General features: G+C 35.8%; 1 protein-coding gene across 1 annotated transcript; it reads right to left on the reverse strand.

The window, feature by feature from the left end:
• Nucleotides 1-24: 24 nt before the first annotated feature.
• On the reverse strand, nt 25-21703 carry LOC127872318 (neuronal acetylcholine receptor subunit alpha-7-like). Its single transcript, XM_052415646.1, has 2 exons — nt 20439-21703; nt 25-105 (listed from the first exon to the last, which is right to left on the reverse strand). The coding sequence occupies exons 1-2, from the start codon at nt 21696-21698 to the stop codon at nt 25-27; spliced, it is 1341 nt and encodes a 446-aa protein (XP_052271606.1). The 5' UTR covers nt 21699-21703.
• Between the last annotated feature and the right edge of the window lie 1357 nt (nt 21704-23060).

The following is a 23060-nucleotide window of genomic DNA, read 5'->3' on the forward strand; positions in this document are numbered from 1 at the left end:
AAACGCTCAGTGTCCGTCACCGTCTTAGCGGGCACCCCGTTGAATGACGTCATTAACACGGTAAGAGAAGCCGCCAAAACAACCCAGATTGGCATCATCGTTTGTCTGCAAAAAGCCGTGGATAAATTAAGCATAACAGAGACATAGATCTACTTCTCTATCTATACTTTACATGTGTATAAAGCTGTATACTAGAAGTGACTACCCGCCACGGAAACGTCAGTGATTCAAACAAAACTTTAACGCCATGAGCTACTATGATAATACACGGACGCAATTTCGATGAAAATGACCATCAAGCAGAATTTGTGCCATTTGACAAAGCGCAGTTTCACATATATGACATGTTCAATCTGATACAGAACAATTAAGGTAGCTTCCGTTCATTGATCAACATCGAACAAATGATAATAACAAAAATAAAATAGTATAACTGGTTACCTCGAGGATAAACAAGGTGTATTCCTTTTATGTGTTCGTGTGTTATTGTAGAGAAAGATCTGTTATTGTTGTCACCGTCTTCCCACAAGTGACACGGTTGAATAATTGCCCTTGCAATGAATCTTTGCTTTCGAGCTTAATTTAGAAATTTATAAATCGAGCAGACAATCACAGAGCGTTGAACAAAATTCAAGTTGCGGTACTATAAATACAGTCGATTGGTGTATAGCGGATAGCTAAGGACTTCGAGTCTCATTTCAACGTTAACACCATGCATTCAGTTATTAAACAATTAAACCTAGATAGACACATGTCTTTCCTATTGAAACATGCCAGCGGTTTTAAATTTCCGAAAAATATTATTTGTTTACAGCGCGAATTTCATGGAACACTGATTCAGCCATTACCGGATCGCTTAGGTCTTTATCGGATTACATGGGTATCGTGTTATTTCTTGAAATTTGACACAACATTTGTAAAAAAATTTGCAATATATGTACATTTTTAGAAAGGAAATTCATTTCTGCGTTTAATAAGACCAAGTTCATGGAAATCGCTGCACAATTGATGAAGTAATGGCTGTTCAAATCGATGCACCCTATATTCGGGTCATTTTGAGTTTAATACCTTGTTATATATATATATTATTATTATTTGATAGTGAAAAATATGTTTTCAGAGACATCGATTTTTCGTTATAATTTGATTATTTTTTATTTAAAATGATGTTTTCACTAATTAATATCATAGCCACACGCTAACCACATGTGTATTGGACAACTTCAATTGAGTTTATATTTATTTTGAGACAATCCCGTCATTCCTGAATATAAGTCACCACATGTCCGTTATTCACTAAATCCCGAGTTACAGCTTCATGCTTATTTTATATGGTACCCATCAATTTGGTTTCTGAGCATTTTTACTTCTGTAAAGGACACATAATACTAAAATATTACATCAATGAACATTATGTTTACCAAACAAAATCTGCAACATTCAAGAAACCATTCGTCTGCACTTTTCCTGTCGTCACAAAAACGGTGCTTACATAACGTGACCTTGTTATGCTTCCAAAAAAAGAAACAGTTGTAAACATTGACACACGTCAACAAAAACATGAATTGACTTAACAATGATAGGCTTTTTGTATTCAATTCATAGAAAACTATAAATCTTAACATAAATAACAGTATTTTGCAAAAAAACGTTTAACCTATCCGTTACTCACTAAAATCCGCTATACACCAATCGACTGAAGTACACGGTCACAGAACGCAGCAAAGCGCGGTGAGTTGGACAAGAAATAGGACAGTTGTGGAGAGAACGATAGAATTAGTATGCTCAATGTACAGGGACTTGTTGGAAAACGGTATAATAAATTAGAGTCGATCGAAATGCGAGAACTGTTTGCAAAAAATGATATCTTGTTATTTACTGAAACATGGTCGAATAGCATGTACAATTGCTCTGTAGATGTGTGTCATTCGTATATATTAAATAGAAGCGTTAAATTAAAAGTCTCAAAAAGAGATAGTGGTGGGATAATTATCTTTATTTCTGATTAATTTTAAAACGATGTTGAATTTTTGAAAAATCATGATTACTGTTTAATGTGGATTAAATTAAAAGGCCATTTGTTTAAAAGCAAAAGCGTTGTTTTACTCTGTTTAGCATATAATGTGCCACAAGGAAGTAGTAGAGAAATGTTTGTAAATGAAAGCATATTTGATTTAATTTTAAACGATATGATACAATTTCAACTTAATTTTGATAACAAGTGTGAATTTATTGTTTGTGGTGACTTTAATTCAAGAATTAGTAGTAAACCTGATTATGTTGAAAACGATGATTTACAACGTTTCGATTTATTACCAGATGATTTTGTTGCAGATATTATTTTACCAAGGAAAAGTCAAGATAAAAATTTAAACGAGAACGGTTAATGTTTACTAGATTTTTGTAAAATGTCTAGTTTGAAAGTGTTAAATGGTAGAGTAGGGGTAGATAGTCAAATAGGAAAGTTTACTTGTGTAACGAGTCGAGGATCGAGTGTTATTGATTTAGTTATGTGTACGCCGTTGTTATTTTCATGTATTGATCAGTTTGAAGTACTTGATCCGAATTTATTATCGGATCACTGTGTGGTACAATTTCGCATGACTTCTGTTAAAAATTATTGTTGTTTTAATGAAAGTGTTATAAATGAATGTGATAAAGTATCGCGCGTATTTAAATGGGATAGTGACAAAAAGGATATCTATATACAATCTTTCAATAATGCAGAAACTTCTCAATCTTTGATTAATATATGTAATACTATCGATCTTACAAATAGTGTTGCGTCATTAGATAATTGTTTAAAAAAAAATTGTTCTGTAATTGATAATGTCTGTTCACCTTTATTTAAGAAGACAATAAACACTCAAGTTAGAGGAAAACATCGTGTACATAAAAATAATATATGGTTTAATGATGAGTGTCAAAAGGCAAAATCTGATTTTTATAATAACTTGAATATATATAAAAGGACAAGTCGGATGAAAATAAAATTTTGATGGTTCAATCCCGGAGCAAGTTTAAATGTTTGATAAGAACAAATAAATATAATTATGATTCAGAGCAGACGAAGATTTTAGAACGTAATAGATTTTTAGACGCAACAAATATTGGAAGCAATTAAAGGGATCGGTAAAGTCTTTCAAGTCAGATAAATTAAAAACTGATGACTTTTTTCGATATTTTAAATCCATTAATGATCCAGACACACATTTTTATCAGCCAGATGAAGACGTTCTGTATTTTAATGAAAGATATCTTAACGAGGAATTTCAGGTAATGTTTGATGATTTAAATGTCGAAATATCACAAGACGAAATTAAAAAGGCATGTACATCTTTAAAAACAAAAGGAAAATCTTCTGGTCCTGATAACGTTTTAAACGAGTTTCTTAAACACGGTGTTAGAAATTAAAACTTTTTGAGGGAATTATATTTACTTTTTAATAAAATGTTTGATAAAGGTTACTTCCCTGAAACTTGGAGCGAGGGACTTATTGTTCCACTGCATAAGAACGGGGATTTAGACGACCCGAGCAATTATAGAGGAATAACACTATTAAGTACCACAGGAAAATTATTTAGTAAAATAATTAAAAGTCGATTGAACTTATGGGGGGAAAATATAATGTATATATAGAAGCTCAAGCCGGATATCGAAAAGGCATGGGTACTATTGACAATATTTTTGTACTGCAGGGTATTTTTACGCATATTTTGAATCAAATTAAAAAAACTGTACACAGCATTTGTCGACATTACGAAGGCATTTGACTTTATAGTTCGAGATATCATTTGGTATAAATTGATCAAATTAGGGGTACGTGGTAAAATTTTGAATTAAGTAAGATCAATGTACAATGTTGTTAAATCGAAAATCAAATTTAATAATGAAATCAGTACTGATTCGTTTACATGCTATTTTGGAGTGAGACAAGGTGAATCGTTATCGCCATTTTTGTTTTCGATGTACTTAAATGATATTGAGGAACAAATTTATGCTTAATAAGTTTGAAGGAGTTAATCTTGGTATGTTAAAATTGTTTTATTGTTATATGCTGATGACATTGTAATATTTGCGGAATCGGAATCTGGACTTCAAAATGGACTAGATTTATTAGAGCAGTATTGTACTAAATGGAAGCTATGTGTTAATGTAGACACAACAAAAAATACTGATTTTTAAAAAAGGCGGTCAGAATAGACGAAATTTAAAGTTTTATTACAAAGGAAACATTGTAGAAATATTGACTAGTTTTACATACTTAGGCATAGTATTTACCACTGGGGGTGTTCTTTCACTTACATATGACGCACTCTCAGGACAGGCTCTTAAAGCAATATACAAGTTGAATGCAGATTTAATTAAATACCCAGATATATTAGTTAATCAAAGACTTGAACTTTTTAATAAACTTATTGAGCCTATTCTAAGCTATGGCTGTGAAGTATGGGGGTTAAATTATAGTGTTCAGATCGAAAGAATTCATATACGATACTGTAAACAAGTGTAGGGGGTGAGGTTGCAAACACAAAATAATTTTGTTTATGGGAAACTTGGACGTGTGCCATTAATAAATAAACGTATCATCTGTGTGTTAAAGTACTGGTTTAAAATATTACAATTTGATAATGTCAAGTGCATAAAAAATATTTATGATATGTTATTACATGATTACGATATATATCCAGATAAAATGTCTTGGGTCAAATCTGTCAAGGAATTATTAGACAGATTATGATTTAGTGAAGTATGTTTTTTTCAAGGTGTAGGAGATATTACTTTATTTTTATCCATAGTAAAACAACGAATATCTGATATGTTTTTGCGAAACTGGTCAAGTGAACTTCAAAACACGACCAGAGGTAGAAGTTATAGCCTTTACAGAAGCTTTAAGTTTCAACCATATTTAAATGAAGTAAATGTTTCAAAATTTAGAATTGCATTAACTCGTTTTAGAGTATCTGCCCATAGACTTGAAGTGGAAGCAGGGAGATGGCACAAGCCTGAAAAAATACCGTTTCAAAACAGAAAATGCAAACGCTGTAACGTTCTTGAGGACGAATTTCATTTTTTACTGGAATGCCCAATGTTTACGAATTTACGAAAGCAGTATATAAAAAAATAATATTGGAAAAACACAGACATGATCAAGTTTATTGACCTTTTACAGATTGAAAATGAAAAAAGCGTACGAAATCTATCTATTTTTGTTTTTAAAGCTTTTAAAATGAGAGCTGACTTGTGTTATCAATAGCTTCTCTCCATGTACTGACATTTATTTATCAATTTAATATTAAATATACAAACATTACTATAAAGGGTATACAAATTGTTTGTACTAAGACTGTTTCTGTACGTCATTGATCATATGTGTATGTTTGTTGTAATATATGTGTACTCATTGCCTTTAGCCTAATGTATGTTGAAATAAACTCTATATCCATATTGAAGCCATTGTCGGGTATGTACCCCGCTGGTATTTTACAATAGGCTCCTTGGAGGTGCTAATGAATGACATGGTAATTACCTTAAGGGAAGATTATATTTACATATTAAGCAGGGATGTAGATGAAAAGCAAAATTGGTTTTGTAATAGTAGGTCATTGAAGTATTCCAATATTTGATCGTCTGGTAATCAATATAATTATAAAAGCAAGATCTGAAATTGTAACGCTGTTGAATCCTTTTCTGCAGAAGGCAATTAGAAACACTTTGAAATAAAGATTTTCTTCTTTTCTTGTCTCAAAATTTTATAAAACAAAATGTATTCGATATAACTTCTTTTGCATGAATGCTTTCAGAGTCAAATGCTGCAATGGTTAATGGTTAAATTCATTTTATATGAATGACTTGAAAGAGAGTGAGACCATTCATTAATTCCACAATAGTAAAAAATGGGGATAACCATGAAAACATTATAATTTAATTTCAAGCCTTTTTTCAAGCACAGATCTTTATAAACTTTCTCTACAATCAATGCTTGTATTAAAAGAAAAAAACCCATCTCCAGCTCTGCTGTTGAAATGTTTTTTCCATGTTATCTGTTACAAAAGTATTAGAAGGCGTTGTAGTAGGCAAAGGTTATTTCTAAATATTGAGTTTTTAGAGAAGAATTAAGATAGAGTATCTCTATACTACCAGCATATTTTGCTACTTTATAAAATATTGTGGTCTAACTCTTTACCAAACGATAAATTTTGGACCTTTCAAAATTGAAAGAGTTTGCAGACGACAATTAACTTTTTGCCAAACACACATTTTGGACCTTTCTGAATCGAAAAAGACTGCAGACTACAATCGAAATTGTAATATAATATGAAGAAGTTGCTGTGGTAGCTATGGTAGGGTAGAAATCATTGAGGGAAAAGTAGAAATTGCTCATCTTTCTAGAGTCGTCTGCAAAAAACTCAACATCTTGTTATTGATGAGCAATTTCTCCTTTCATCACAATGATTTCTACCCATCCAAACCTATTTCTTTATATTCCTTTACAATTTTATATGTCGTCTGCAATCTCTTTCAAATTGAGATATATATATATATATATATATATATACTCTTTATTTCCACTTCTCAGTGATTTTGAAACATACAATATAAAAAAAGCAGCAAATATACATTCACATATATGAATATAGAATCAAGTACTATTTACATAAACCATAATTTACATATGAATATTATATATAAAGAGATCCACAAGACGTTTGTTTGTTTTAAAGCACATAACAGTTAATTTTACGTAACACACATATGAATGAAGTTACATATACTCCTAGTTGTCTCGTCATCGAGGGTGTTTGCCGCTGATAGCAATAGTGTCACCATATCATATGAGTTTGTATTGGGTAGAATGTTACACGCTCGTAGGTTTGTCAGATTATCAGATGATACGAGTCTTCAATCTTGGACAAGGTATATGTACTTCAGAGCACAGCATTCAGTTCAAAATTAACGCGTTTATTCTAAAACAATGCGAACAATTTTAACGGGTATAAAACAGCATAGAGTCCTTCTATAGTCCAACAAACTATCATGTAGATGGAAAACACCGAGGTGGGGCATTGACACGCCTTACATACATGGTCGTTCCAATCAATTGTAGCAATACTATCAAAAAAGCACAAATAAACATGAAGGTGTTTATGAGAATATCGCTGGCACTATGGCCTAGAATATAACTTTTTGTATTGAATGGTCGCGCGAAAATGGCCACCATAATTGTTCCGTATTGATGCCCGGAATTTCGTGGGAAAAAAAACAATTGTTTTAGGAGGTATATTTTCGCTTCAAAGATGTTCTCTAATAGGCGACGACACCACTATTGGATGCCGTCGTCGCCATAGTAACACATATTGCGTTTAAGTCTTCTTGTGTATCACTGCGCCCGAATTCCCGTGCATGCAACGAAGTAAATGCAGAAACGTTTTTCGTAGTAATATCCGTTGACGATGTTCTTGTGAATACAGCGTTCACTTGACCTTCGTTCGTGTGTGCGACTGTATCATCGTTCCAGGCTTAATCAATCGTTGACATGCTCACGTAGTCGCACCTTAGGTTCAATGCCGGTCGCCTCTAGGAGAACTCGCTGCCCTGCCGCTAATCATCGGGCTTCTCTACCGGGCGACAGCTCGCGAGCTATGGCTCAGCTTTTCATTCTTCGCCAAATACGTCTCACATCCTCAAGTACAACTAGTACTTGTCTTTCTGCCATCACTGCAGCCCTCAATTACTCTTCAATAGAGCGAAGTATTTTCTTCGGTATGTTTTCAGACTTCGATGGTAAATCCGGCAGTTTTTCCTGCTAGATACATTTAACTTACATTGACTCTTATCTTCTCGCTGTGCCTATAACGGACTTGACCCGAAATAAAGAGGATCAGAAACACCCGCACATTTGGACATCACGTGTACATATTCATCTTGCAGGACATTGGATACTGTCAAAGATTGCTAAGCTTTCCGTTCCGATGTGGGTTGCGGGAGGGATTTTGAGACAAGGCCAATTCAGAGAGAGACAGAAACTATTCAGAGGAATTGCTGGTCGTCTTTGAACCTGTTGGCAGTGTGATACATGCAGCTGTTTAGGAGGGCGACTCGGACAAGATCTTTACCCCAGTATTAGACTATTTAAGTCGTTTGGCATATCGGCGAGTACATTTATACGAATATGTCGGGTTAAGAAGGGGGCTGATGTGCCGCAGTAGCAGTGCCCAGGGGGCCCTCGCACAGTATGTTGTGCGCTGCTTATTGTGAACGAAGACACCGACATGGTTGATCTGGTAACCAGATAAAACGCTCGTGTGGTTCGAGAAACTGACTGCGAAGGTACATGAACAGCTAGTACGTCACTTGAGGCGATAGATGATGGCCCGTACGAAAACATCTGTATGGGGTCAAGCTTTAGCCATGCCGAAATCATTAATGTTTTCATTGAGGTCAGCATCGACGGGCTCAGTTAAGTGCTTCGTCCGATTTCTCCCACAGAGGGTACTTGCAACAGGAAAACAGCAGGTTGCGCTACACAGGAGATATTGATTGAAGTACTGGTGCAAACAATCGTATTGACGGTTAAGCCAACTGGTTAGATAAGATAATGGGTCGTATTATGGGATAAAACGTAAATGCTGGTTGTCGCTGCAGCATAATATGCTCTGAGGACGAACTCTGTGACGCTTCTACGTACCGTTCAACTGGAAATGCAGATGCGACAAGGGTATTATCCGCCTGCTATAACGGTGGGTCCCTCTGTGTTGTTAGGGTTCTCATCCAGTTCGGACCATTCGTCATTAGATTGGTCGTCTAAATGATCGTAGCAGGGTCTTACTCTCTTCACGGGAAAGTCATATCATATCGCAGTCTCAACACCGAAAAAGGCAACTCTGATTTCCGAAGCCGGTCAAGTAGTTGTTCCCATCACGTGACATCTAAATTTTTACAGGATGCAATACATGGAGCCTTGTCGCGCATGATTCGGTACACGATCGTATTTATTCTTGCCTCGATACCGGACAAATCGTCAATCCAGGGATTGAGGTTTTTTCCCAAGACTTAATTTTGTACATCAGCAAGGCAGCAAAGGTTTTCAAGCGTCTTGTCATCCTACTAGAAAGTCACCATACGCAATGGAGCTCGCATACATCTTTCTACCGGACCGTTTCCTCGCGGTTTGCTGGCTACCTTTTCTCTTGTTTGTGAAAGAGCGCAAACCTCATTAATATCTCACTTTGGTATGCCGCACACTGGCGTCCGCACATTGGGGCAAATGGGGTCAGCTGACTCTCCCCCTTGGAAAATCGGTGAGCGAAAAAAAGTTTTAATTTGGTAAAATCTAAACCTGTACAATTATGATTCCTGAATTGAACAATTTGGGTCAGAATCACTCCTGGTTAATTTCACACGAACATCAACTCCCATTTACATGTAAACAAATCATGGATGTGGTTATTGCACAATTTATTAACTCTCAAAACATTGTTTTAAACATGATTCATTCGCGCGAAATAGAGGGGAGAAGTCAATCAATTAACATTTATTCAGTCCCTGAATAGGAAGTGAATGCGACGTGGGTCTCTGTTCTCGATGATTTCGTCATGTACCAAAATTAAAACATTCGTAATGTTTTCTAGAAACTGCATGCTGATGTAGGTACCTTCATGGACATCCATGGAAAGAAAATCCCCACTGTAAGCATATTATGTAGATGAAAAACTTCTTCGAGGAAATGACTAATACACTGGTCCCATCCTGAAATGGAGCCTTCCGATTCCTATCACGGCTTATCTATCACATAAGAAATTGTGGGTTAAACATAATGAATGTCTCCAGATGATGAGTGATGACTGACTCATAACCCTCCAGATAAACTTCATTATGCACTATTATCTCATTATCTGGCCTTATTCTTAAAATGTTCTTCGCCTCCGGCGACAAAGGAAGAGAACCCCCCCTTGACCCCCTAGGGTCATTCCTGCAGACGCCCATGCAATGCCCCACACTAGTCAGATTGGATAGACAAAGGAGCAGTCCACGTGGTAATTTTTTCGGCGTAAGCTGTATTAAGCCAGCTTTTCACCCTGACTTGACTTTTGTAAGTGTCCAATAATACTCAAATAAAATTTCCCGCGGCTAGGTACGAATGAATACACTTCATTTATTCCATTGGCTGATTTGAGTATAACACCAGAACATTGGAAACATATCCGAGTCTTTGTAACACTGTTTTATTGCATGAAGCAATTTTATCTCTAATGAAAAGGCTCAATAGATAGAACAGTTTTACAATCAATTTTCGACATAAATACAGTTTGTGCGTTCACCTTTTATTTTCAGAGAATTACCAGCGCAAAAGCGTTTATACTAAAGGCTATGTTGTCATATTTAGTACTTACTTGCATTGCATTTCAACCCGCGAGGTTTCGGGTCAATTCGCGGCCATTTGTGAAAGTCAGAGTTTATATACAGTTCATCACCGGAGTTCGCAGAAGGGGTTGCGATCATTGTGTTACACCGGTCTTACTGACAATAACGTAGTGACTGTAATGCATTGCATTCCAATCCGCAAGGTATCAAGGTCAGATTGCGGTCAGTTGCAGAAATCTTTATATAAACGCCGTCTCGTAAACTTTGTGCACCTGAAGTCTGTTTTGATCAGAGAGATACTAAATAAAGATATTCGGCGATATTATTGTGGTATGTCAATCATCGATTTTTAATATGGTTTCAACATTTGCATGATAAGGACCAATTTTGATAAAATTAATTAGAAATATTTATCCATTTAGACCAGTTTATTAAGCATGAGCACAATAATTCACTATACTATAATTATGCAATTAAATAAGATTCGAGTATTGCCGGCTGACCTATATGCACTCGTTTATTTTCATGTTTCTTGTGTTTTTCTATTCTGTAAATATAGATATCTGAGTAATAATATCACATAAAGCAAAATAAGCCACGAAATCTGGCGCAACACCCCGTAATTGATTTGCTTATGATGTAGCTAAGAACTGCGCAGAAAAAAGGCATCCGCTACTTTTTATCTCATAGAGATAACTTTTGATCGTTCAAAAACATCGACCACAATCAACGCCGTATATCTTTTTTAAAGATATTTCTTGTTTATTATTAGCTCGCACACTTTTTGTTGGTCTGAATTGCAACATGTATGTTCCCCGCATACTTTGAGACTTTCGACAGCAACCAGGTTATACATTGCTGCCGTTCCATTATCGGGAAAGGCCCAGTAAAGTAGTAAAGTCAATAGACATTATTACTCAGGGAGTGCAAGCCTATAAATGTTCTAATGGAGTCCGCATTGGTTCTGTCGACTTCCGCTCAGACTGGCATTCGTCGCAGCGCAGCATATGAAGCCTGATTTAAAGTTTTGTCTCTTACGTGCAAAAGTTCTGACGTAGGAGGGCCTAAGTGTTCTGGCTTCTGCAAGTGGTCAAATATCTTGTAAAGTACCTCGTTCTGCTTGGAAAGCCATCTAAAATTGTTTCACTAAAAACATTGTTTAACCTTGTATTCGCAAATTTCACTGAATTTCTATTCCTTACATATTTATTAATACATTAATACACTTTAAAAAACGCGGTCTAAACGTTAATTTAAAATAAATTTGGGCCGTGCTCTGTGGAAGGGAGTTTATTGCATGTGCGTAAAGTGTCGTCCCAGATTAGCCTGTGCAGTCCACACTTGCTAATCAGGGACGATACTTTCCGCCTAAACTGGATTTTCCTAAGAAGACTTTCTTTTAAATGAGCGGAAAGTGTCATCCCTGATTAGCCTGTGCGGACTGCTCAGACTAATCTAGGACGACACTCTAAGCACATGCATTAAACCTATTTTTCACAGAGGATGGCTCATATCAGTGTCAGTTTTGGCAGTATCAGCACATTCATTTATTCGGTCACATACTGATCAAGTATACGATAAAATGACCACACAAATGAAAAACTTAACAAAACATAGCACAAATATAATTAAATGAATAAGTGAATAAATTATTGGTTAACATCATTAGTTTTATCAAGTTGCAACAAAGTAAGGTAATACTCTCGTTTAAATATAGCATTGTTAAAACAATTAGAAATAGTTTTAATTGTGTAGCGTAAGCACTTGCCATCATATATTTGATCTTATTGAGACTGTAAAGCAAGTTTTTAACGTGATACTTAATTACACAATCTCTAGTACACATACATTTATATAAAAGTGATATTCTGATTTCTACCAAGTTTGAATTTCTTGTTTTCTCTTGAATGTTATTGTATCTAACAGTTTATAATGAGTTGCTGAAACCTTACTCTAAATCTTGTCAAAGCTTTTCGATGGAAATCGTTATTAACAAGTTAAATATTTGTTTATGAATAATCTTTAAATGTAATCATTCAAAATGTAACTAACTTTTTGAATGAATCATATAATAGACCATGAATTGACGTTTTGATCTCGAAGTCGTTGTTTGAGTTTTGGATATACCATTTGGTTTGTTATGTTAACGTCTTCACGCAATATATAAATAAAGCCTTAATTGACATAACGGTCTTAAAGGCTCGTAAAAGGTGACAAATCCAATTATTATGCATATAAACTGGTTTATTTTTTACCGGATTTCAGTAAATTTTGCATAAATAATGATAATAGCATACCTTAGGTGCAACGTTGTCACGAATTATGGAAGATATACCCAATTCATAATTTGCAGATATGTTTACAACTTTGCAGTTTCCGAAAATTTTCGCTCTCTCCGATGTTTCTCGGCTTCTTTCGTAAAGTACGCATATATCGAAGACGTAGTACAAACAACACAATATCCTCGTAAACAAAGAAAGAAAACATGAGTTCGCTAAGATATTTTTGTGCTGACAATATTTTGTTTTACATGAAATTACATCATGCATACTTGTTTTGATAATGATTGTAATTTCGACTTTGCTGAAATACTAATTTTAAAGAAACTTATTGCAACTGCACTCGGTCACGTGATACACAGTATTTTTGACGATGCGAACAGCATCGGCCAAGGTATCATAACCGTCAAAAAAAAATTCACATTGGCGACCTATGTAAAAGACCGAGCCAGTCCGATTGAGATAACTCGATTGTTCAGTTACTTCCCTTTTGCATTCGCCACTGCGTAGGAAATTGCTCTTCATTGATAACATTCTCCTAGCAGAGTTGTCGTTCGTGTTTCAACATTCAACAATGGCCGCCCCCGTGAGAGTCTCGATTCAAAACTTTCTTACTGCATAAATTGGCTTGTTTCGCTATTTAGAAGCTGTCATTTGGGATATATGAATTATTTATTCACTAAATCTCCGCTTATGACAACAATAGTTGGAATTCAAAGGATATATACTCGATGTGAATGAAGGACTTTCTGGATCGTAACAGCTTGACACGGCAAAACTGGCATACTGGTATTTTTAGTTATCAATATAAGTCACATTGTGCTTTATAAATTGTATTCGAGCATTTTGCGACTTATTGAATGACTATGATACCCGATATCAACATTTCATTGGGGATTTGCAGATCACCAAGCTGTCCTGAAATTCAACATTGATTTCAAACTCTTTACTGGTTTGTACTATTTCTTAGTGTTAGTACTTTTTTATCATTTTAAAGTTAAATAAACTGTGTCACAGTAAAAGAAACATTAAGGCGATTGTGGCCAGTTTGGATCTAGATCAGCCTGCAGTCGCTTGAAAGCTGTTTGCTTAAAAGCGTTTTTCTGACAATAACAAATAATTTAATTGGATACTGATTTGACTGCGCTTTTCCTGTGACCTGGCTCAAATAATAGAATTGTCATTTATCAAATTATTTATTTCGAACATTAATCAATTGTTTTTCTTGTCCCTCGGGATCAATGACTCCAGCACTTTCCTGTTGAGAATCGAATACTGCTAAAGGCGATGCTAGGGGGCGTGAGAGATGTTGCACCTTCCAGTATCGCTCGATTGTTCATTGTCGGCTCGGGTACTACGTACATGTACCCCGGGTACTCTTAAGTATACTTACATGTATCCCGGGTACGGTAAATATACTAAAATGTACCCGTGAAATTTAACCCTAAATCCGTCGTTGTCGACTATTTTTTGTAATAATTATATATACACATCAGGGCTTAACACTAACTTTTTTTCAACTAGCCCGTTCGGGCTAGTAAATGCAGAAACTACTAGCCCTGACCAATCTTTCATGTGCCCTGACCCAAGTATTATTAAAACCTTTATATTTATCATTCAACTTGTATTTTCTTGTGCTTGGAGATGCGCAATTATGATGAAATCATTCTTATTAGCTTGCCTTACTAATGCTATTGAATTCAATACTCATCTATTTAAGACATCTATTTGTAATCTTCACGCCATTTCTGGAGAAATTTTCTTGTTTTTTTATTTCCTCATACTTTCTCTTACTTTCCTCCTTCCCTTTTCTTTTCGTATCCGAGGAACCCCCATCCCCACCCGTAAAGCCAAACTTAAACAACGACACGAACGTTAAAACCTTTTTTACATAGATTGCCGGGTTACCGTCTTACAAGAAATGGTAAGTGAATCTTAGCAAAATAACGTGTTACGGTAGTTGTAACAATTGTACAGGGTTAACTCTCTACTAAAAGCCGGGATCGATCATTAATATTAGTTTTGCTAATTGAATTGCGTAAAAAATATTGTCAAAACACTTCTAATCTAAATAAAGTCTCTATCTTCCTCTAAATGGATTTATTAATCGTCTAAAGGATGGAATAACTTTTCCATAATGACAACTAATTGAAATTATTTAAAATTGATAAATAACTATTAATTTTATAGTTACTTTGTGTTAATGTCGAGTTTTATACCTTCATCATTACGGACGATCCTGGGCGATCCCGGCTTTTAGTTTCAAACGTATTTTCATTGAGAAAACACGTCACTTCGAGGAAACCAATCAAAAACCGTGTCTAGCGGCATTCCGTTTAAAAATAGGTACTGACGTGTTTTACCAGGAAAACCGCCGGGGATTTTCTGAATTGTCGGCCTCTTTTTGATTGCAATCAGGGGGTTCCGAATCTATTTCGAGATACGATCCGTTTGTTGTCTCCGAACTCACTCTGGGATTTAATTGTCATCTGATCGTACTGTATAAAGATTTTTGCATCTTTGAAAAGCTTATTTAAAACGCAGTTTATTGATATAGAACATATAATCCCGCCCAAAATACACACCACCGGTCGGGCATGTTCCTGGGACATTGGCTAGCCCGGACTAAGGTACGGGCAGTGAATGTCGTTCAGACGTGCCTTAGTGTTAAGCCCTGCACATTTATGTCAATTTTCTGTAGAATGGCCTCTATATTATCGGAACACATACTCAAAAAGCATGTTGATGCAGTGTTTTTTGAAGAGAAGTGTGTTTAAGATAATAGGTTGCGCGTTTTACGACATCGGATTTTGGGCGCGAATACAACTCGGGTACAGTCTAATATGGACCGAGTACAATTACGTTTATTTACCAAACCTGGGGTACATGTAAGTATACTTAGAGTACCCAGGGTACATATAAGTATACTTAAGAGTACCCGGGGTACATGTAAGTAGTACCAGAGCCGACAATGTCCAATCGAGCTCCATTATCCCTCATGAACCGACTCAAAAAACCGAGTCGGCAATATTTGACTTAATTTTTGGTTTGGTTGCTCTCGAGAGATCGAAAATTTCAGAATCTTCCTAAAAGCCTCACGGGTTTGATCCCCAGAAGCGAAAATCAGTGCCTGATTTAGATTTTCTTAGATAGTTCAATAAAAACTAATTTCATAAGCCTGGTAACAGTTTAACGGTAATGCTACCAATGTGTCACACCAGGGCCTTGAATTTGAAATCTAGGACATGCATGGTCATTTCTTCATGAAATCAGGACACAAAATTGTATTTTAAGTCCTTAATTGGCCTGGCTATAGATCTCAGATTATTATAAGCTCAATCAGTATATTTATATCATAATTTATGCTTTGTGTATTGTAAACATATACACAATCATGCAGTTACATGATAGCAATAAATAATATCAAAGCTACCCATACTATAAAGGTCATTGACAAAGCCTATGGTCAAAATGTGAACACATTGAGTGTAATCGCCCTCTCATGCCAGCAAAAACAACACGTTGACAGGTTGTCATTTTTGACAGTTCTACTTTCACTTTCATTTTGTGATATCAAACTATTAACAATAATGTGGCTGAGAAAAATATCGCCATTGCTTTTTATGCCCCCGGTAGGGTGACCTATATCAGTTGAACTGTCAGTCAGTCAGTCAGTGTGTCAGTCTGTCCGTCCGTCCGAAAACTTTAATGGCCATAACTTTTTTAATATTGAACATAGCAACTTGATATTTGACATACATGTGCATCTCATGGAGCTGCACATTTTCAGTTGTGAAAGGTGATGGTGAAGGTCATCCTTCAAGGTCAAATGTCAAATATAAAGCGTCTGTCTGTCTGTCCAAAAACTTTAACATTAGCCATAACTGTTTCAATATTGGTGTGCATGCGTATCTCATAGAGCTGCACATATTGATTGGTGAAAGGTCAAGGTCATTCTTCAAGGTCAAGGTCAAAGGTCAAATTTTGCAATATTGAAGATAGCAACTCCATATTCGGCATGCATGTGTATGTCATGGAGCTGCACATTTTGAGTGGTGAAAGGTCAAGGTCATCCTTCAAGGTCAAACGTAAAATATATGGCTTCAAAGCTGCGCAGCAGTGGGCATTGTGTTTCACAAACACAGCTATTGTTTAATATATTTTCTGCACATTTCTTCAAAAAACTTACATCAATACACGATTTTCTTCGTTAATTCAATCATTCCTGATAGACTGGTGTACATATTTCGCTTACATTTTGACGCGCGTAGGTAGGACCGCATAACCGCTTCCGAAATGTGTATTCATACTATTGCCTTCGAGGAACTTATCTGATGTTTGACGGAAAGGGCCGAAAATGTGCGAGTGTGGGTCAAGTTCCCCACAGGTACTACTTTCCCGTTCCCCCAATTTTTTTCCGTACCTAAAATTTTTCGTACCCAATTTTTTTTTCCATCCCCAATTTTTTGTTCGTACCCAAAAAAATTCGGTCCCAATTTTTTTGTTCCCAAATATTTTTTCGTACCCAAACTTGTTTTCATACCCAAATTTTTTTCGCAAAATTTTTGTACCAAATTTTTTTTCGTACCAACATACACAATTGTGGTGATTGTGGTGATGTAGATAAACTTAACTTGATGCTTTTATATCCATCCTCTCAAAAGCATCGTCACACCAGTACTGTCAGTACTTTGATTTTGTTATCGGAAGACCGGCTCGGAAACGATCGGCATGTACAGCAATGTAAATAAACTGATTGTTTGTAAACACAATTGACTTGGATGACACTGTATTTTGAGCTCGAAATAAGTTGTATTGCTAATTTTTATATTTTTATATAACAGTTTTTGATAACCTTTGTAAATAAAATATGCAAAAAATATTTAAAAATCGGTAATAATTACCGATCGTCACCATTTACGGGCCTTTGAATAGCTTTTCACAAGTATAGTTTATATGAGTGTTAGCACCTCCGGAAACCCGATACGCTGTGAAAAGTTTGATGCGCTACGAAAAGTTGCCGATAGATTTCGCTGAATTTCGGTAGGGTAAGTAAATCGAGTTCTATAATTGTTTTTTAAAGGCATTTTTGAAATAAAATATGTTTTGGTATATGCAAAGGAGGTATTACCATGTATGTTACTAAATACGGGTTACTATTATTCAGGATTAATTAAAATATGGCTATTTAACGTCGACGATGCAGGGATATATACTATATTTAGCACTTAATTTACAAATTTCTTTAAAGGTATGCCAGTGAAAAAGGTTTTGCACCGACAATTATATCAACCAATGTCCACGAGTAGCATGTCCGCCAGGGTTTCTTTAAAAAAATCGTATTGGTGGAAAAAATTGACTTTACATTCAACATGTTGAAGAAAAAATTATATGACCTGGTGCAGTTCAAAAGATGTCAAGATATGACAGGAGTGCAGTTCGTTTTTAAGTGCATCATTTGTGCTATTCTTTTCGTATATAAATCGTATTAGTGGGTTTGGTGAATTGATAATTTTGCGCTAGAATTTAACCTTTTCCCACCCAAAAGCAACGTGAAAATAGCTATGTGCAAACAAAACCAGAACAGCCTGCTAGTAACTTTGCTGCTCATCAATATCTAAGGATTGGAAATGAAGCCTTTAAAACTTGAATCTAGTAAGAAAGGGTTTTAATTAATGAAACTTTCTAAGGCACTACAAATGCGTCAAAATACGTTAATAAGTGGCAAAGGGTTAAAAGTCCTCTATTTACAGTTTACAGATAATGAAAAACGTATTAGTTCGCCTAGGACGGCTACATTTGATGTCTCTTGGCGGACAACTAATATATTTTAGATGTATTTTTGTCAACCTTATTGCTTTTTTAGACATCCACACACTCCGCAAACTTTAAAATATCAGTGTTTAGAGGAAATATTAAGAATTTATATTCAACTGGTGCATTATTTAATTTATTTTATGTTTAAAGTAGTGAGAATGTTTGAGCAACACAGTTCTTAATATCGCTATTCAATTCAATGCTAAATCTAATCTGCGATGCTGCATCGAAATTGGGGTGCAATAATTATGAATGTTGGATCATGATTATTATTTATAACTGGAACGTCAGGCTTATTTACACATCGGTAATTATAATGTCTGACATGCCAAGGTCTTCAATAGAATAACGTACTAACTATGTCATATGATATGTAAAAGCGTGGCGTTTACTTTATTAGTATTCGACACTGGGGATACCAATTCCATCATCTCCGATTTCGTTTCCCATAATCACTGCTGATTTGGACGACTGCTGATTTGTACGACGAAAACTTCAACATCGAGTCCGACTGGCCCAACATTATTCTCACTTACATGGAAATTAACTAAAGAGTGATAACTGTACATTGAACGGTCTTTGATTTAACCAATTATGCGAAGTAATGTGTTCTTCACAAACTTAAAACACTATTAACGCTATATAATATACATTATAAGTGAAACATATACCCTTTTAGAATATGTAATTATTTTATAAATGCAATGATAATATTGTATTTTTTCGCGTTTATAACATTTTTCAAATATGTTATACAATATTATAAATACAAAATATGTATAAGTCAGTTTGTATTATACCTTTAATATTTTGTTCACATAAATATACATTGCATCTACAAAGAAAACAAACAGCAAAATGATTTACGGTTCAGTGCATGTTAAAAAGGTATATTTAAACATATATTTATAACAAAAATATCACAGTAAAAAATCTCTCTATTATAGTTTACTTTCTAAAATCAAATCATTTTAGTTTCTCACAAAATTACACGGATATAATTAATAAATATTTGAATTGAGGCTCCGTTTTGAGTTGACCCGGAGTGTGCCCGGCACTCTAACTAATTTACTTACAAGACTTACAAAAATATGAAGCATTTTCAATTATAGGTTAGCGAGCAATGAACAGGGTAGCCAGGCTGTTCCCACTTTTGTATACGAAATCCTGGCCTTTAACTTGTATTTGTTTAAATACTATTCAGGTAGCAAACAAACCGATATCAAGATAAAATGCTTTTATAACGCACTTGTATACCAAACAAAATGTGCCGGTGAATCGTGTAATTTACATATTTTAGAGAAACAGTTAAGTTACTATAATGTGTCTTCGAAACCAGCTAAAGCAACAACAGAAAAGTGTAATGTATGCTTTAGAAAGTTAATGAATTGTTTAAAGAACGAACATCAAAACTCAATTCAATGGCATAGATATACAATTAAGTTAAGAATACGTTAAACCACACAGAACTGTTATCAGTGAAAGGTATTCATGGAGATGTACTACATTTTAGCCGCAAGAAATTGTAGATGTGGTAATTGATGTGTACCTAGTGAGTGTCACCGATTGTATTGCTATTCCCTTTCGTGTCATAATGTTTGATATGAGCAACGCTCTGTGAAAAAGATGGTTTAAAACATGTGCGTCAAGTGTCGTCCCAGATAAGCCTGTGCAGTCTGCACAGGCTTATCAGGGACGACACTTTCCGCCTAAACTAGTTTTTTTTCTAAAAAGAGACTTTCTTCAAACGAAAAATATCATAACAGCGGAAATTGTCGTCCCTGATAAGCCTGTGCGGACTGCACAAGCTTATATATATATCTGACGACACTTAAGGTACATGCATTAAACCTCCTTTCACAACGCACGACCCATATGTTTTGCATAACTCTTTCATAGACTTACATTGTGATAAATGATTATCAAAAAGCACAACGTGTCTGTTATTAAAAGAAGAATGAAAAACAGGAAAAATACTTTATCCAAGGCAACGCTCACATCTGCCCATGTGATTTCCAAGACTGAGCTATCACTGTCGTCCTTTTCTTGCTTGTGAAGGCGTTTGTCCTCGGGACGATCTGAAGGCAGAGTCCCGTAACTATGTGTAGGTCGGTACAGTATTACACCACGATTAGTGTGGTTTGAATACGGGATTGAATGCATGCCGTGGGAAGATCTATGGGAAGCGTTTTCAGGCCGAGCAAACTTGATTTCGTCACTGCGATTAGTCCTATCCGCACTCTCTGACCTTGTCCGCCGTACACAGTAGCACCCTAAACACATAGCGATGGCCCTCCACGCGCCTCCTGGCTGTTGCTTTTCACTTCTGTGGTACATGTGGAGGCTGCATATGACGGAAAGTGTGATGGCGGCGCTGATGGCGAGCACCGACACCAGATAGTAGCTGAACAGCGACATCGGATTCGAGTTTTTCGGAAGGTTGTCTCCAACAAGCGTCAGGAAAACCGCAATAGACAGCAGCACCGTAAGGCAAAAGGAGATGCGCTCCCCGCACTCTGTAGGGATCAGAAAGACCAGGATATTCAGCGCGGACATAATTATCAATGGAAGTATCACATTCACTATCGCAAATCGGGGCTTTCTCTCTAACACGACATTGAACCTAACCATGAAGCTGTAAAGCTCTGATGTAACGCTTGTGTCCATGAGATCCCAGGCGCCATTAGGCGAGTAGTAGGTCAATTCAACTTTGTGATATATTGGATATAGAATCATCTTATCGACACCGTAGTTTGCCGGCATGAAGTCAAGGCTGCATGTTTGCGTATCCCAGGGATAGAAAGTGACGTCGACGTCGCACGATGATGTAAACACGTTGGCTATAATATACAAGCACCACCCTGACGCATTGACTCTCACTGTATGCCAGTCCTCAGACAAACGTTCATTTTTATTAACAACATTCGTAAGCATCAATTGCGGAGCCCAAATCTTGCTGACGTCAATATAGAGATTATCAATACCGCCGTAGTCCTTCGGGTCCCAAACCAGTCGCTCATCATTCCATGCGAGATACAATAGCGCAGTAAATGATATTTTCTCTTCGACTTCGTTAAAATCTTGAATAGAGACGATATCCAACCCAGGTACTACTATGACCTGTTTCGACTGATTCAACACAGGCCTGAACATTTTGCTGTAACCCACCATTAAGTTACTGAATAAACGTTCAACGTCCGTGATCGACTGAGCGTGCACCCCGTTGAATGACGTCATAAACACGGTCAGAGAAGCCGCCAGAGCAAACCAGATTTGCGACATCGTTGGTCTGAAAAAAAAACGTTGATAAGTTATGTATACCAGAGACATAGATCTACTTCTCTGTCTATACTTTGCATGTGTATAAAGCTCTATACTAGAAGTGTCTGCCGGCCAATAAAACGTTAGAGGTTCAAACAACAATTCAAAGCCATGAATACATGAAAATAATGATCACTCAAACAAATGAAAAAAAATCTGCAATTTTAAAATAAGTAACCTATTATAAGCGCCGTTTATTTTCAAAATCATCTACACACTCGTACAGCGACAGATCACGTTAAATGTTAAACATAGTGACCACATTACAAATAATATACGGACGCAATATCGATGAAAATAACCATCAAGTAGAATCTGTGCCATCTGACAAAGCGAAGTTTAACATATATGACATGTTCAATCTGATACAGAACAATTAAGGTAGCTTCCGTTCCTTTGCTCAACATCGAACAAATGATAATAACACAAACAAAATAGTATAACTGGTTACCTTTTGGATAAACAAGGTGTATTCCTTTGATGTTTTCGTGTGTTATTGTAGAGAAAGATCAGTCATTTTTGTCACCGTCTTCCCCACAAGTGACACGGTTGAAATAAGACCCGTGCCATGAATGTTTGCTTTCAAGCTTATTTAGGCAATTATACCTATTGAAGCCATTGTTGGGTATATACCCCGCTGGTATTTTGCAATAGGCTCCTTGGAGCTGCTTACGAAATACATGGTAATTACCTAAGGTGAAGATTATATTTACATATAAAGTACGGTAGGGATGTAGACGAAAAGCAAAATTGGTATTGTAATAGTTGGTCATTGAAGTATTGGAATATTCGATCGTCTGGTATTCAATATAATTATTAAAACAAGATCTGAAATTGTAACGCTGTTTTGTAATAAAGCTCCTAGCTCACTGATATATAGTATAATATATTTAAAGCATTAAACATATTCAAAGACATATTTACTTTAATCGTAGTCCAGTTTTGGTTCCAACTACAAAGGTTTAATATGTGTTACTTCAAGCGTTATGATTTAAAGGCTTTTAACGTAATTTAATTTTATCAATCATTTAAGATGTGTTATATTTTTCATGTGTCTAGGCACTATTTGTAATCTTTTTTTGAAAAAGGTCGCAATTTGGTTGTGGTTACATACTTATTTATGAAGGATAATATTTGACTGTATTGATAATAAGCTTTTACCATAGTTGAATTTAGGCGAAACGGAATGGAAACATGCACATCTATCATATGACGTGCTATACATCGACCGCGTCAAATATACTCATGACCGTCCACCCCTCGGTCAAGAACCGGATT

The sequence above is a fragment of the Dreissena polymorpha genome, chromosome 3 (assembly GCF_020536995.1).
Source record: "Dreissena polymorpha isolate Duluth1 chromosome 3, UMN_Dpol_1.0, whole genome shotgun sequence".
In the NCBI taxonomy this organism is placed as follows: Eukaryota; Metazoa; Mollusca; class Bivalvia; order Myida; family Dreissenidae; genus Dreissena; species Dreissena polymorpha.

Coding starts and splice junctions, on each gene's coding strand:
- LOC127872318 (XM_052415646.1), bottom strand. CDS start 21,698: ATGACGTCATTCAACGGGGTGCACGCTCAGTCGATCACGGACGTTGAA. Junction 106..20,438: donor TGAGCGTTGCCTTGGATAAA/GTATTTTTCCTG, acceptor GGCTTTTTGCAG/ACAAACGATGATGCCAATCT.